Source organism: Tyto alba, unplaced genomic scaffold, assembly GCF_018691265.1.
Source record: "Tyto alba isolate M040663 unplaced genomic scaffold, T.alba_DEE_v4.0 Super-Scaffold_18, whole genome shotgun sequence".
Classification (NCBI taxonomy): domain Eukaryota; kingdom Metazoa; phylum Chordata; class Aves; order Strigiformes; family Tytonidae; genus Tyto; species Tyto alba.
Genome location: NW_024881280.1, coordinates 29,280,735 through 29,296,446, shown reverse-complemented (window position 1 = coordinate 29,296,446; position 15,712 = coordinate 29,280,735). Strand labels below are relative to the sequence as shown.

Below are 15,712 nucleotides of genomic sequence, written 5' to 3'. Positions count from 1 at the left end.
GGCAATGGGACTAGTCACATTAAGTGACTAAAACTCATTTAATAGACTATTTGACTAACGGTCAAATTAAGGCTAGGTTGAAGTGATTCGCTGAGTCGAGGTTTTAATTTAGCAAAAAGTTAAGGATGGTGATTAACATTTCCCAATTTCAGTTAAAATGTACTGTTATGTTTCAAATGTAACTTCTGAACACCCTTCCTTCCTTGAAGATACAAATAGATTCTTTCTCAACTTCCCTACTACTCAAAGGCAACTTCAGCTTCTGAAAAATCGAATTGGTACCATCAAACTAATGTTTGAGTTTAAAAATGCCCCTAAGATTATTCATAGGAACTGAGCACAAGAGCAGACCACAGCTGGTTAAACCTGGGTAAGGAATCACTTTATAAGTGATTCTTCTCAAGGCTTCTGAGCCTTTTCTTTTTCAGCTATACTTGCATTAAAATCCTATTGAAGCAAAAACCTTGGATCTATATCCAAACACCATGTAAGGGATGTAAGTTACACACAAGGTAAAATTCACTATAAACTAGGAATACCGGCTTTGGAGAAGAAAAAAAGGTGACTGCAAACGGCATTAGAGATTTAGGCCTTAAAGCAGCTGATCCTGGCAGCTTCGCCCCCCACAGCAGCACTAAATGCCGTTAAAATACATATGCACACTTGGAACGATGGCGGTGACCTGGACAATTTAGAGCCAAGTTTCTAGGATGATTATAACCTTTCAGAGGTTTTACCTGCAACCTTTCATAGCCCCAGCTATCAAGCCCGGCTCCCGGAGGGCAAGCGCCTGCATTTGCCTATTTCCACCGCCGCACGGGTGGCACGGCAGCTCTGCCTCGCAGCCCAGCCGCGGGCCCAGCTCCCCACGCGTGACAAACGGAGGGGCACAGCTAAGGGCAGCCGAGTGCGGGAGGAGTAACCCCCGAGCCCCCCCCCCTCGCCAGCAAGAGCCACGGCGCACCGAGCGGGCCCCCGCGGCAGGCTCCGCGCCCGCCCCCCCCCCCCGCCATACGCCGCGGGGAACGGGGAGGCGCCGCCTGGCCCCGGCCCCGGCGGGTCGGGAGGAGGCCGGGCGGCCCCCGCCCCGCCGCCGCCTTCCCGCGCCCCTCGTTCGACCGCGGAGCCGCCACCGGGCCCAGCCCCCCCCCGCACCTTGGCTCCGCCTGCTGCCGCTCTCCATCCTCAGCCCCACGCCCCCGGTGGGGCGGCGCAGGCCGACGCTCGGCTCGGCGGTACCGGCGGTTCGTCCCCCGGAGCGGGGCGCCGGGCCTGGCCCGCCGCGGCCTGGCTCGGCCGCCTCCGGCGTTGCCATGGCCACGGGGGGCGCGGCGCCGGGCGGGGAGGCCGGCGCTCCGCGGCCTTCAGGCCTCGCTGCGGGGAGCGCCCGCTCCCGCCGCCCCAGCCCCGGGAGGGCGGTGTGGGTGCCCCCTCACCCCTCGGGCTTGGCCCCGAGATGTCTCTTCGGGCGGTGCATTGCAGCCGAAGGAAAGTTTTGCCTTGTCAGTGAAAGGCGCCCTAATTATTTAAGCCTCTTTCTTGTAACTTGACAGGAAGTCGAAGAATAATGGATGCCGGGGGGAGATTTAAGGTGAATTGCTCATATTTCAGAGGAGCAAATGACAAATCGAGAGCCTAGAGCATTCCCGGTGTGTAACGATGAATAAATTAATTCTCAGTATCTTGAAAAATAAGCAGCGCCTTAGAAATGAACCACTTTTGAAGTAAACATTTGAAGAGCAGCATTTGATCTTATCGCTGATGAGTGTATTCATGCTGATGTGTTGGATTTTAACTTTCTGAAGAAGTGATAGGCTCCTATTTACTTTTTTTCGGGCAGGTTGTTATTTTACTTAATGCGAAATCTTCTAGGGTTTTTGTAAGAAACCCTGTGTGTGTGTATTTTGTGTGAAGCTTTTTCTCACTGATTGACCAGGGCTGCTAGAGTCATCTCTATAGTCAGACACTTCAAGAAAGGCTACGTGTTGTCTCAGCTGGAGACACATTCCCTTTCACCATCTAGAAATAATTCTGAATTATAGGCTAAATAGAGGGATTTTATGTGATTTGCTACCCTTCCTTACATGATAGGAAAAATAGCTTGGATGTAGTTCAAAATCATAGCAAAATCAAGGGGATGGTATTTTAAAACAATTTTTCTTCCTTATTTCTGCCTCATTCAAAACTCTTAGTCACACAAACATTCACACCGGATGAAACCTGTAGTATTTCTACCCCAGTACTTTCTGTAGACTCTACCAAATACTTCAGAAAACTTTTCCGTAGTCAACTATTGAACATTAGCTGAAATGTCTTGCTAACCCTTAGCTGTTGGTGGTCGGCCTGTGATTTCCCTTATAAATTTAGATATTCTCATTAAGTAGATGAAGTACTCGTTGGATATGGCCTTAGTTCTTGTTTTTCCTGTTGTAGCAATCATTTTGCCAGCCTAATTCCGTTTTCTGTAAAATCATCTATAAATACAGTTAGTGTTAAATTTGTCTGGGAGAGTCCAGGAGAGGGAATATATGCTTTGGAAACCCATCAGTCTTCCATCCTCTGGTGGTACTTTGTCTTTCTGACTGCTTTTTTTATAATGCACCTATTCCCGTGAGATTTCAACTACCTTCAGCCATGATGCCACAAGCACCTTACCTTTTTGTCGAAACAAAGTAATTTGACAGCATTTTGTCATTTTCTCTTATGTCTCTTGGATGTGAGGGCAATGTCATGGAGAGTGGCTGTTCACCTCACTCCTTCACACAAAACCTACAAGTCCAGAAAGCTCCAAATCCAACAGTTTTTTTGTTTTTCTGATTGCATGTAAAATTAGTCATTCAGGGAAACAGCTTCAGGAAATTAGTTACCATAGTTCTTGTGTTTCAAAGCCTCTGGTTTAGACATTGATATAATCCAAATAATTAAATCTGTAGATTGTAGAGGTAGTGATAGTTTTAAAACAGTTTCCATTTCCAATACCTGAAGATACTAGAGGGAATGTAAGTGCATGAGATTCTCACCTCTACATGATATCCTAACCGTTTGCTGCAATACCTTCTACTGGCTGCAGATATCATGCTATAGAAAACACGTTTGTTTTGGTTTTCATTTTGTTTTGTTTTTCTTTGAATGGGCTGCTCATAATAATGTTTTTATACTTTTTAAATACTTTTTTTTGTTTCATTTTCAGATTCTCAATTTCTCAGTGTGTGATACCCAACATGCAGTAAGTAGGCTGTTCTGTCTGACCCAAATGATAGATTTCTCATAGTGTTCTCCCTATTATTCCTTTACTTTTTTCCACCATGTAGATAATTAAAACATCTAAATGTAAGTGAGTGTTTTTAGAAACATATCACAAATATTCCCCTGGTTTCTAGGCAACGCTGAGGGAATGTAGTGATTTCCACTAGTTCCCTCTCAATCAGCAGCCACAGCATCCTAGAGATGTCCTGGCTCTGAAATTTTTGACCTCCAGTGGCAACAGATACCAAAGCTTTATGTATTTCTAATTGGTCTGACTTATGATCCTTTGGCCTTTGGCTCTATTTAATCTGTGAGACTACATATATTTTAAGTGTAATTAAAAAGTAACCCAGATGTATAGCAACGTGCTAACATATTAAGTCCTATAACATGTACGAAATAAAAATAAGCCTTAACAAAATTTGAATCAGTTCTGGACTTTGATCCATCCAAACAAGTACAGAAATAAATAACACAGATTGCTGCAAAGAGCCTACCATTGTTGAAGAAGCAGTAACATGACAAAACCTATAAGATTTATCCTTTCCAAATTTGAAAAGAGGAAACAGCACTGAATATTGTTGGTTGTCTTTTTCAGCAGGGCATTTCCCCCTTTTCCTTGGAACACATTACAAGAGAACATGGTTTTAAAATGCTCCTACACTAGGAGAGGATGAAAGCATCAGGAATATATTATGAGATTCATATTTGGAAGTGTAGATGGGTGTCTATCCCTACCCTGACATGGACTTACAGAAATACCACCTTCTTGTCTACTACATCTGCCTTGTGTATCATCCAATGTCGACACCTAACTGCTGTGAAAATGTACATTTAGTAGTATTCAGCCACTAAACAGCATTTTAAAGCTCAGGATAGGGTTTATTTCTGTGGAAGAAGCAAAGTCATTAGCGAAAAATATTTCAAAAAAAGGCAATACCCCATATGATGCCCACTTTCTTTTGCACACTTATCTCAGAGATAAAATGAGTTTTCTCTGAAAAAGACTGCATGTCTGGTAGGACCTCAGTTACCTGACAGAGATCTGTTCATACTGTCAGCATGTTCTTTGGTCATATGGTTCTTTGAGTACTTTAAAATCATGTACAGTCTTGAAATATCATTGCAACTTTCTAAATGATAGAACGTTATGTGTTCTGGCAGGGCTGGAGACTTCTTCCCTTTATTTATGGCAACACATTTAGTTGTTTTGTTATTGTCTGTATGGCAGCAGTAGTCTGAGATTTTTGTAAAGCTAGGGCTCCAGTGGGAAGGATGATGCAGAACCCATTCAGAGGAGACAGTCCATGTCTTAAAGCCTGCAGTGTTTAATACCCTGAAATTTAGAATGCAATATGGGAACTAACTTAAAATAAGAGGGAATGTGATAAGGAAGATGAGGGGAACTATAGGAATATATAATGACATAAGGTTTCTATGAACACAGTGTTAAACTGCCATACTACTTATCAGCTTAGAAGAAAAAGTCTCCCCTGCAGTATGAATAACTACTACCAAAATCTTTTCAGGATACTGCTGTGCAGACATACTCTGTACAACTATTCTTTCTCTTCAGATCTATAGAGTGTTATAATGCATCTATCCTCGTGATACAAGAGTATTTTTAAATGTGACAAAGAAACCTCTATGAATTGTATGTGGTGTTATTCTTGTCTGCAATGTAAAACTTAGTAGCTGGGGTGACTCAGATCTGCTTATATTTATTTTAACACAGTATCATTTTCTGTTTATCTGTGGTTCCCATGAAAGTTTGCAGACAGGAGGCTTGTACATGAAAAACTGTCCTTTATTAGGGCTGACTGCTGAGGGCTGTTCTTTTCTCATTACTTTACTTGAACAATTAGGTACTAAAGAATGCAGACTGCAGTAACTAATGGATTAATTGGAATCTTAAAGGGAAAAAAGCTATGTAAATGTCATAACTCAGTTGTCTAGACCATAAGAAATGCTTTATTTTCTGATAGATTTACCTATTGTGCCACATAGAAATGCATACTCATAGTAATTAATGAGAAACAGGATGAAAACATATTTTTAATATTTCAGTCAATATCAGAGAATTAGGAAAAGGTTAGTCTTACATAAATGATACAATTTCCTTAAATCCAGTGAAGCTATTCCTGCTTAGGCTGAGATGGATTGTCTGTATCTACCCACCCCATGGCAGGCAGACGGAAGAACGTCAGTGTGGTGTTTTCTGTGGCCCATCCACCTTCCACACAGCTACTACAGCATTCTCAGGCTTGCCTAGCAGTGTAGTAATCCATGCACATGCTTGAACAAATGGGATCCTGTGTGCTGAAGAGAGTTCCTTCAGCTTTGCCAAGGTCAAGAAGAGGGCTGTTTTAGAATTGCCAACAAAAAAGACAATACAAATATGCTATGATTTTCCACAGTACTTTGACACATTTTCAGTATCTACATGAATGTGAAATACAGTTTTACTAGAAATAGGCTGAAATTCCCAACTGGAGGGGTTTGGGGGTTTTATTTCATGTTAAAAAGGTACTGCAATGACATTGCCTGTATGTTTATGCATACTGGAAGATGAAGAAAATACATTGAGAAAATCTCTCTCATGCCGTGTTTCATAAGTAATAGCAATATCGGTCACATTAACCACTTGTAACTAGGTGTGAAAGAAAGCAACGGGCAAGAAAATGGCAGGAATCAAAATAGATTGTGTGAAGTTTAACTGTCGCAATGAAATCCTCTAAGAGTAATTTTTCTGTGGAATACTTTAATTAATACTAAAAGAAAAAAATCCCAGGAAGAATTACCATAAGTACTTTCTGTTACGTTGTCTAGGACTTACTTTCAGCTAAAAGTTATATTCCAAGGAAAACCTCTGCTACTTACTAAATTTGTATGTTGTTACTGACATCATAAGATTTCAGGAATATCCATGTTCAGATTTCGACAGAACTTGAATTTTACTTTTTAAAATTTGATATAAAACCTTTTTTTTCCATTTCCCATTAACATGTTACATTCATCAGAAAAGAAAGAGACTTCACTTTGATGGATGTTTCACAGTCCCAAGAGTCAGGATGCTCAGGGTCTGGTTTTAGCTTTGTCAGTGACTTGTGTGACCTTGTGTACACCCGTTCAGGTGCCTGAGTAGGCTGCAGTCTAAATCATCTTAACGTGATTCATAGTTGATAGTAAAAATGGAGACACTCAGAGTTAGTGCACTTGTCTGCATTTTTGGGATGAGTCTCTTTGTACAGTGCTTATCATCAGTAGTAACAGAAATGACATTTATTCTTTGAATGATAAATATAAAACCTGCAGATTACATGATATGGATGAGACCTAAACACAGAATAATATTTATCCCTAATCCTATGTCACAGAAACCAGTAGGGCCAGTAATTTTTAATATTAAACATGAATATCTGTAATGGAGTATAGCAATTCCACACAAGACTAGAAGGGGTTGAATTAACTCTGAGTAAGCAAACCAGTTATACAATATAGAAATAAAGGAAAATAGGACTAGGATAGGGAGTCTTATGTGTTATAATGTTTTTTTTTAATGACAGACAATATCATCATATAAATCTCTTCCATAAGATGTTCAGTCTTTGTCTTAAAAGGTGTATACTTTTATTCTTAGATGGCTAGGAACCTTTAAATTAATTAATGTATACTTAGTTAATTTTCTACCAGTATTAGTCTCATGCTCTTCACTTTTCAGAAGATAGGATTCCCATTCTCCTTGTTCATGTTTTTCTTCATATGGTCAAGTAAGATCTGTGCTAGAAACATTTACTTGACTAATATGAATTTTATTTTCCAAGCCTTCCCATGTTCAGTTAATATTCCCATGTCTCTTTCCTCCTGTGTCATCTACTGTTCATAGTAACAATTCTTCTTCATCCTCTAATCCATGCCTTTGCACTTGGTGCTACTAATACTAATTGTGTTCTAATCTGTACCACACAAATTTTCAGTATTAATAAATAATTTCCAAAGTATAATCTGTTTCTTCTCAGTATTGACAATACCTTCTAATTTCTGTCATTACCACATCCCATACATTACAAATATGCACAATTAGCTATTTTACAGAATGTACTGTGAAAGTATCAAAAGTCTTCCAAGATTGGTCTTCTAAGATCATCACCAGAAACCTCTCTCCCATCCTTGTAGTTTACCTATCAAGAAAACCTGTTTTGTCTCCCTTTTAGCTAAGTGCATCTCAATAACCTCTCAGGTTCTATTTGGTTAATAAAACCTATCGGCTTTTATTGTATTTACTAATTACTTCCACATGCCCTTGGTTTCTGCTTTCTTTAAAATATATCCTTGAAAAGTGCTGAGGTCAAACTAGTAGGTCTGGCACTACCTGGATCATTTTCCTCCTTTCCGGATTACACATACTGTGTCAATATTTTTCCAGTTATTTGGTATCACCTTGAGCTTGGTAGCTTGGTTATGGCGAGATATGTTCCTCTCCCTCATATAGTTCTCTTTTCCTTTCTTAATTTTTTTCAGAGCTATCGTAGGATTTCTGGAGAAACCTCACTGTGTTGTGAAAATTCATAAACTTGCTCTAATAGATAAGGACCACTGTCCTCACCTTCACCCATGAAGGGCCAAGACACCTGGCAACCATAAGGCAACACACTCTTTAGTAAGTACCCAGTAAACTATACATTAATACCATGAGTTAAAAAATATTAGCAGTTCTTTCCACCTTAGCAGAAGTTATGGGAAAGGAATTTCTATTCACTTTACTGGAGGTGTACTGATTTGCTTCTAATGGTGTCTGTCAATCATATCTCTAAGTCTAGGGACTGAGGAGATAGCAATTTCAGACACAAGTTACTTGGCTAATTAAAGCTTCCTGCAGGTTTTAAATAGCCTCAGTTGTTCTTGGCCTTAACAACATCACCATTTTTTTAGATGCAATAAAATATCTGAGAAGGAAGATGACACATTTAAAACAAAGCACTCGAGCAAAACAAAATGGAGGTGAATACAAGGCTCCCTGTAAGATCATTGTCTTTAGATTTGCAGATATAGATATATATTTACCTTCTTGCTTTGGAAATGACTGAAGAAAAATTGAAAATTGGTTCTTTTAGTAAAAGTTGAGGCAGTAGCAAAAATCTTTGATTTACAAAGTACAAATAGTGTAGTTCAGTCATGTCAATTTTGCTGCTTTTCCTTGTGCATAAGAAAAAATGACTGTTGCTTCATTTTCTGAAAGTAGAGCTAGACTTCCTTTTTTTTTTTTTCCTAGTTAATGATAATTTCCTTTTAATTAGAAGATTTCACTGGCCATTTCTTTTGGAGCTCAGTAGGTTTTAACAACTATGTTACTGGTAACTAGCTCATGTTTGCTGTGTTGTGGCTGCTGCAGTTACTGATCTGAAAACTTGTTTCTCCAAAATAAGGAAACATATAGCTATATTGGTTTACTTTTGTCAGTTCCTATGGCAGCCTTTCCAGCTCTAAATATGCGATGGGCTGTCAGACTGTTGTGTATCCAATGTTTGCAACAGCTGGATTTCCTCCTACCACTATGTGTGAATCAGAAACAACTACTAACAAAAGGAAGTTGGCTGCCTTTTATTACTCAGCCCTGATTAATGAATAATGAATGTCATGGTAGAGGATAAAGTAGGCCAAAAATAGATGTTTGTTTTAATGACATCATTCCTAAAGCCAAAACTGAAATACTAATTTTGAAAAATGTAATGACAAGCAGACACAATCTTAGAGAATTTTCATGCACAAAGCACCTATTCCTTGTGTCTCAAAACTTGTTGTTTCGTGTTTGTTGCATAAAAGAAGGAAAAACCCCACTTGTTTAAATATCTTTCCAAAATCAGAGTGAAGCAGAACCAAACCAAGTCCCATCTGCCATGCAGATGACACATCTGTGAAGCAGGAAAAATCTACTGAAGAGTCAAATACTGAATATCACCTCATTTATTTTAGAGTTTGTCACAGCTTACGTGAGCACTGATTTCAGTGCTTCAGTGAATTTCCTACAAGAAATGGGGAAACAATAGAATCCCAGCTTTTCTGTAGTTTACCTTGACTGTATGTCTTTACCCAGTTATGAGAAACAAAATACATTATGATGTTGAAAAGCATGGAAGATAATGCAAAAAAAAAAAAAAAAAAAAGCTTTGTAATTGAAGTTGCAATAGATCTTTAATGAACAGATCTGCGTTTCAGTCAGTTTTGGCCACTGCTGCTCAAGACAGTGGAATGAAGATTGGAAAAGCAAAGAGAATTATGGAAGTGAGAAAAAGGAAGTTGACATACAAGAATAAATTAAGAGGTATAGATTTCTGTGATTACACAAAATGAAAAATTAAACAGCCTTTGTGATTTATTCATTTTGGACTGTTACAAAATCAAAAATGAAATATTTATTACAATTAAAAGTTGATGCTATATTGCCAGAAAGTAATATCAAATGCTGATTTATAACCCAAATAGCCATCATGTGTCATTTATAGATGTTTGTGATAATTGAGAGGGAGGGTGGTTCTATGCAAAGATTTTGTGTGGAATAAACTGTTGAAATAAGAGGTACATTTTTACCAAGCAAAATGAGTAACAGATAAGTATATGTCTTGATTCTTATATTATTTCTTTAACAATAATATTTTTTCAGTATACCAGTCTGGGTTCTTATGTCATAAAATTACCCTCTTTTTCTGATTAAGTGGTTGGGCTTCGGAAAATCTCATTTTAATTTTTCAGTGTATTCAGGATTCTCATGAAATTAGATGAGATGCTAAACCATTCTATATGCCAATTGCCTCATCTGTAAATGGCCATGATAATATTTATTCTAAAAGGTTTCCATGATTCACTTTTGCTAGTAGAGTGTTTTCAGACACTCGGCTGGAAGATGCTAAAAAAATAGAATTAGATGCATTATTTCTCCTTAAAATATCAAGTACAGGCATTGGCAAAGGCAAAGGCAAGTTATAGATCTGTCTAACAAGAACCTGCCATAGCAAACTTCCACAGCTGTTTATATATTTAGCGGCATCTAATGTTAATAGAGTCAAATTTCTGTCAACATTTTTATAACCATAGCTGCTGAGTTCCAACTTGGCATTCAGAAAACTTGCACCATAAATGTACACTTCTACACTACTGCTGAACTCTACAAGGGAGTCTATTTTTGCCAATGTCTATGCAGATAGCTAATTATGATGGTGGCAGAGCCTTTATTAATTCCATTGCCTTCCTATACTCAGAATGCTTGCCAACACAGTTCTGTCCTGAATTCTTTTCTTCTTTAATTCCATTAGTGTGGTTACAGTACTGCTGGATTTGGTGGTATGTGCTTAAAAGGAGATCCACAAGATATTTAGGTGCCTAACAGCCATTGACTCAGAGTTGCTTGCCTACATACTTTTGGGAACTTGTGCTATAGTAATTTATAATTATGGATCAGGACTAATTGATTTGAATTCCTGAATTCTTGAATGGTCAACTGGAGATGTTCTAAAGGGACATATTTTTTCTCAGAGTGCGTACTCAGCACTGTCTGAAAACTGGCTTTTTTCAAGGTGTCTTCAGCTGGAGATGGAAATCATTTGTCACTTTTGAAAGCTTTGGTTGACAGCTGCTGTAATAGAACAGTCACCAATCCCCAATACTCTTTAGTATTTCAGATAAGTGTTCTAAATGAGAGGGAGGTCTTTCCCTTAATAGACACCCTCGTGAAACTATTCTTTGTGACAGTAAAAAAGGAAACAAAGAAAACAACCCCAGAGTGCTTATCTGAGTTGCACATGCATTTTGTAATACAAGTAATTTTGATCTGATTGTTCAAGAACCATGCTAAGTCTCTGGGAACTAGAGATTACCTGTATCACATTATTTTGTATAAGGAAGCAGATTAGAACTGATAAATGGGATCTTTATAGACAAATAAAATGTGAAGATTTTAAAAAGTGTATAGTGGTTTATATTGTTCCTTTTAAACAGAAGATCTCAAGGCTTTTCTATGTATTACATGCAGAAGTAACTGCAGCTGTTTTAGAGCTGTAGCGATGCATTCCTGAATTACCCCATAAAAGGCTTATGTGTGCATTCAGAATGTAAATGTATAAAGGAGGCTTCCTGTAGAAAACCTGCAACTGTTAGCTTAGGAAGTTAATGTACATTACATTTTTCTGTTCTTCAGCGTAAAGATATGTTATCTCAGTACAATTCCCAACTCACATAACCTCTTTATTGCCTTTATATTCCCAGAATACATATAGTCTAGAATCTTTCTATAATTATATACGGTGACATATTTCTTTTCATGGGTAGCAGAATGAAATACATGTCACCTGTTGGTCCGTAGGCTGTAGCAGATCTGCTAACTGTGAGAAGCCACTGCCTATGGGTTGATTCACAGTGAGCTTCTCACTTTGCTGAGAGTATGCCATGTGTGAATAACACTGCACTCCCTTGCCATGTTGCATCTAAACTGTTGTAATTTCACTACATCTTCTCCCACAAAATACTATGAAACAGTTAATGAAATGGAAAATGGTAGTTGTTGTAGAAGGTGACATTACATACTAGGATGAATCTGGTCTTTTCATTGCTTTTTTTTTTTTTTTTTTTTTTTTTTTTTACCAAATCCACTAGATTCTACTCAGGGCTTTGTATTTGTATTTTATGACTCTGTATGTATGTGCATGTACAATTTGTGTAGAAACTCAAATTGGGATGCACCTACTGTTAGGCTGTGCATCTTCATAAATGCAGGAACAGCTTTTTCCTTGCTAGTTTATTAAGACGTTCAGTCATGCGCTGTTTTCCTGATTGTTATAATAGTTCCTGGCATGCTGTTCCTATAATTAATATTAATAATTTCTAATTTACACACGAGCATAGCCTCCATTCTTCTTACAACAGAATAATAATTTATTGATTTGATTTTGCTTGAAATATCCTATTTCAAAGTCATATTCCCATGAGAGTTTCAGCATGGAAGGTGCCCATGGTGTGCAGATACAGAGACCCAGGCAATTCAGAGTGTTAGCCTTTCAAACAATGGCTAAAGTACCAGTTGTAAAAATTCTACATCTGTGTGGCTGAAAGGACACTTATCCTCGGCTACAAAATTGAGGGAAGGTGCAGGAGAGTGTTGGTATTGAAATAAATAGGAAGCCTCATCTCATTCCTTATTCCACAGCTCCATACTAAATACCATTGCTTTCACATTTTGGGAACAGCTTCTTACTACATGAGCCATGTGAGAAATATGTTACCTAATTTAGAAAGTAGAAAAGCTCTTCTAAGTGCTGTAAAAGTGATGATGATTAATGCAAGGGTTGTAGTCAGCCCTTTAAATGCTCAGTATAGCTTCTTTCTTCCCCTGCTGCTCAGAGTAGAAAAGAAATGGGCACAACTGAAAGCTATAGGAGGACTGGTCACAGTGAATGGTGTCTGTGCAGACTGTTCCTCCCTACTTTAACTATTCTATAGCTGCATTAATCCCCACATTTAATAGGCTGCTGAGACGATATACTGCATTGAAAAACACTGAAAGGAACAGCTGCAGTTAGTGGCATACCTGATTCTAAGAAATGATGAAAGTTTTCAGTAAAATGGGTGGTAAGACAATGCTTCCGAGACCAGCATTAACGTCTTTGGTGTGTATGGCCCCTGCCCCTGCCCCTGCCCTGCTGGCTGATAAGGCTGCTCTCATGTCTGCTGGAAGTAAGGTCAGAGTAGGGGATAAGCATTCTTCCATGTAGCTGGACTAGTTCTACTAGTCCTTCATATTAGGAAGGAAATAGACTATGCAGCAATACAGAAAATAATCTGAAATCTTGCCCAAGATCCCTGCGTGCTCTGAAAGTGTATTTCTTACACCTGGAGGCATTAAACAAAAAAGCATTAGAGCAACAAGCATATACCTAAAACTATGTTATTTGGCTCCATTTTCCTTGATCTGTGCAAGTAATGCCATTTTATACTACACCTTGAATGACTCCTGTATGTGCAGGTGTGATTTAATGTATTTCTGTAGTGCATTAAACACTTCCACTCATTTATCCCCCCATTCTGCCTTCAAGTTAGAGGGTCTGTGCCCCACCCATTTGTCCTTACCCTTCTCACGTCAAGGCCATCTATTCTCCAATCCTTCATTCATATCACAGGCTTTGGGGTTTTCCCCTTCCCTTTTTACCCCATCACTGGCACGGTTGCCCATACTTGTCAGTGCGTTCCCGATACTGACTGCCCTTCGTCTGCTGCCCCTCAGTTTCCCTCTCCGGATAGTTTGGGTGCTACTCTTTCCCTGTGCCTGCTGCCACGTTCTTTTACAAAGCCCGCGTTGTCACTGCGCCGACACCACATCGCCTTGGCGGGCCAGACTCTCACTCGGGGGCAGGAGGCTCGTGCTCCGGGGGCGGCGGTCCCGCCGTTTCCGCGCCCCGCCCGCCGCCGCGGAGCTGTCCGTGGTGCTGAAGCCGCCAGCGCCCGGCCCGCTCCGGCGCGCACCCTTCCCTTCGGGCCTCTGCCGCTGGTGTGAATGTCAGAGAAACGCAGGTTTCTCCGAAAGACAACCCCCCACATTTCCTGTTTAATATAGAGGACAGTTTTCAACCTTCTAAGGTAAAGCATCATGTATTTATCTAGAAAGAAATCTTTAGAAAATGACATGAGGGAAGAGAATAGCGCTGCTACAAAATGATGACATGAGGGAAGAGAATAGCACTGCTACAAAATGAATTTGGTGGTTTGTTTTTATTAATCAGGCTTGCTATTTTTGTCAGATATCAGCCTTTGATCTTACGATGGTTCTTCAGGGACATCATGGAAAAACTGAGAGCCAGATTGTAACTCTCCCAAGACTATGATTCAGGAGTAATTGTACTGAAGTCAAATTAAACTAATATGAAGCAGATGTAAGTGGATTCAGAGAGAGACTCAACACTATGCATCTTGAGTTAATATTTTTTACATGGCAGATCCTTTACTAAAAAAAAAAAAAAAAAAAGCTACAATATACACTAATAATTTGCATGTACTTTTTTTCAGCTAGAATATAAAAGTGAGATAACTACTCCAATACAGTCCTGTAGTCCTTGCCCCTTACAAAGGGGTTTATATAACAGGTGTCTGAAAACTGGAGTCTGGATAATGAGGAATGGTTACCAGAAAAGAACTAAGGATGAAGAGAATGATTACAAACTGTGAACCAGGTACCCACTCTCCTGTTCTGGCATTTACAGGGTGGATGCTTAAAGTGGGTCTGAGGATATGAATGATGTGTTAGGATATGAGAGGCAGTATCCATAGCATATTCTGTTTAGTCTCACTAGCCAAAGGAACCTGCAGACAGGCTGTGGTAACTCAAACAGGTCAGATCTGAGAAGATACCATCCTGGCAAGGTGTAGTTACTGAGGTATAGTTGCCTCAGGTAGACTCACTGATTTCATTGCAACCATTTCTGCCAATAATTAAATTTTCTGTTCTGTGGATTCATGTCTGAATGCATGAAGACAGAGCACTGCATGTTACGACTTAAAAAGTGGTAGGAAACTGCATGCAGTAGAGGACAATAAAAATAGTAGGTTGCTTTTCCTTGCAGAGTACATAATAGTCCTGATTCTTAGTTAACTTCTTGATTCCCAACTATGCTAAAGCTTCTGAAAACCATCCACAGAAAAGGTCTTCAGGTTATCCAAGAGAGAAGGCTTTAAATGTCCTCCTAGACAGAAGGCTTCCTAGAGAATATAGTAGCTATGAAAGGATTCTGCACTGGATCCTGTCCAAATTCATACTACTGTCGGATGGGTCAATAGAATATAAAGAACAGGATGTACTTCACTTGGGTTATTCTCTGGCTCTCTTGGTCTGAGTGTAAATAAAAGCACTCCTGTGGGAATAAACTGAATGAAGAATGATCTTCACAGTCAGGAATAACAGATTTCAAACAACCATATAGTTAACCATAAACTGAATAGTTATATACACAAATGAGCGTACTGAAAAGTGATGACACAAAGACATTAACCATGTCTCATCTCTTCAGTGCATCCAGGAAATGGAACATACAAGTTACAGATGATCTCTATCTACTATCAATGCATTTTTCCATTCCTGCTCACTGGATTTAAGTAGGTATAAGAACTATTTATTCATCTGTTCTTCTATGGATTTCTTGGAGTTACATAAGAACAGCTTCTCAGTCACTCATGCCATATTACTGAAACAGTAAAAGGGCACTTAGCATTTTATTTTTCTTTCACTGAGATTGCTTGTAATAGAAAGCCTCTTGTCTATTGTGTTGCAACTGTCACAGGCCCAGTCCTGTAAGGCACCGATCCTCTACTAACACCAACTCTGAGAACATTAAGTCTGAACAATGAGCCCTGAATTAAAAAAAAAGAATTTTGGCAGGCCAGTTGGATAAACTACTGATATAAAGTCAAGTCCTGAAAATTCTTATGC

At 39.2% G+C, this 15,712-nt stretch overlaps 1 protein-coding gene across 4 annotated transcripts in view; it reads right to left on the bottom strand.

Moving 5' to 3' along the window:
• The window catches only part of SPATA7 (spermatogenesis associated 7), a 42,481-nt gene extending 40,974 nt beyond the window's left edge, over positions 1–1,507 (bottom strand). For 2 of the 4 annotated variants that reach the window (XM_042791049.1, XM_042791050.1), the window contains exon 1: positions 1,156–1,507. In XM_042791049.1, the coding sequence (XP_042646983.1) occupies positions 1,156–1,315 (160 nt within the window). In that variant the 5' untranslated portion in view covers positions 1,316–1,507. Of the gene's footprint in view, positions 1–737; positions 943–1,155 lie in introns of those variants that run through there. The other 2 variants (XM_042791051.1, XM_042791052.1) reach the window with 2 other exon arrangements.
• Between the last annotated feature and the right edge of the window lie 14,205 nt (positions 1,508–15,712).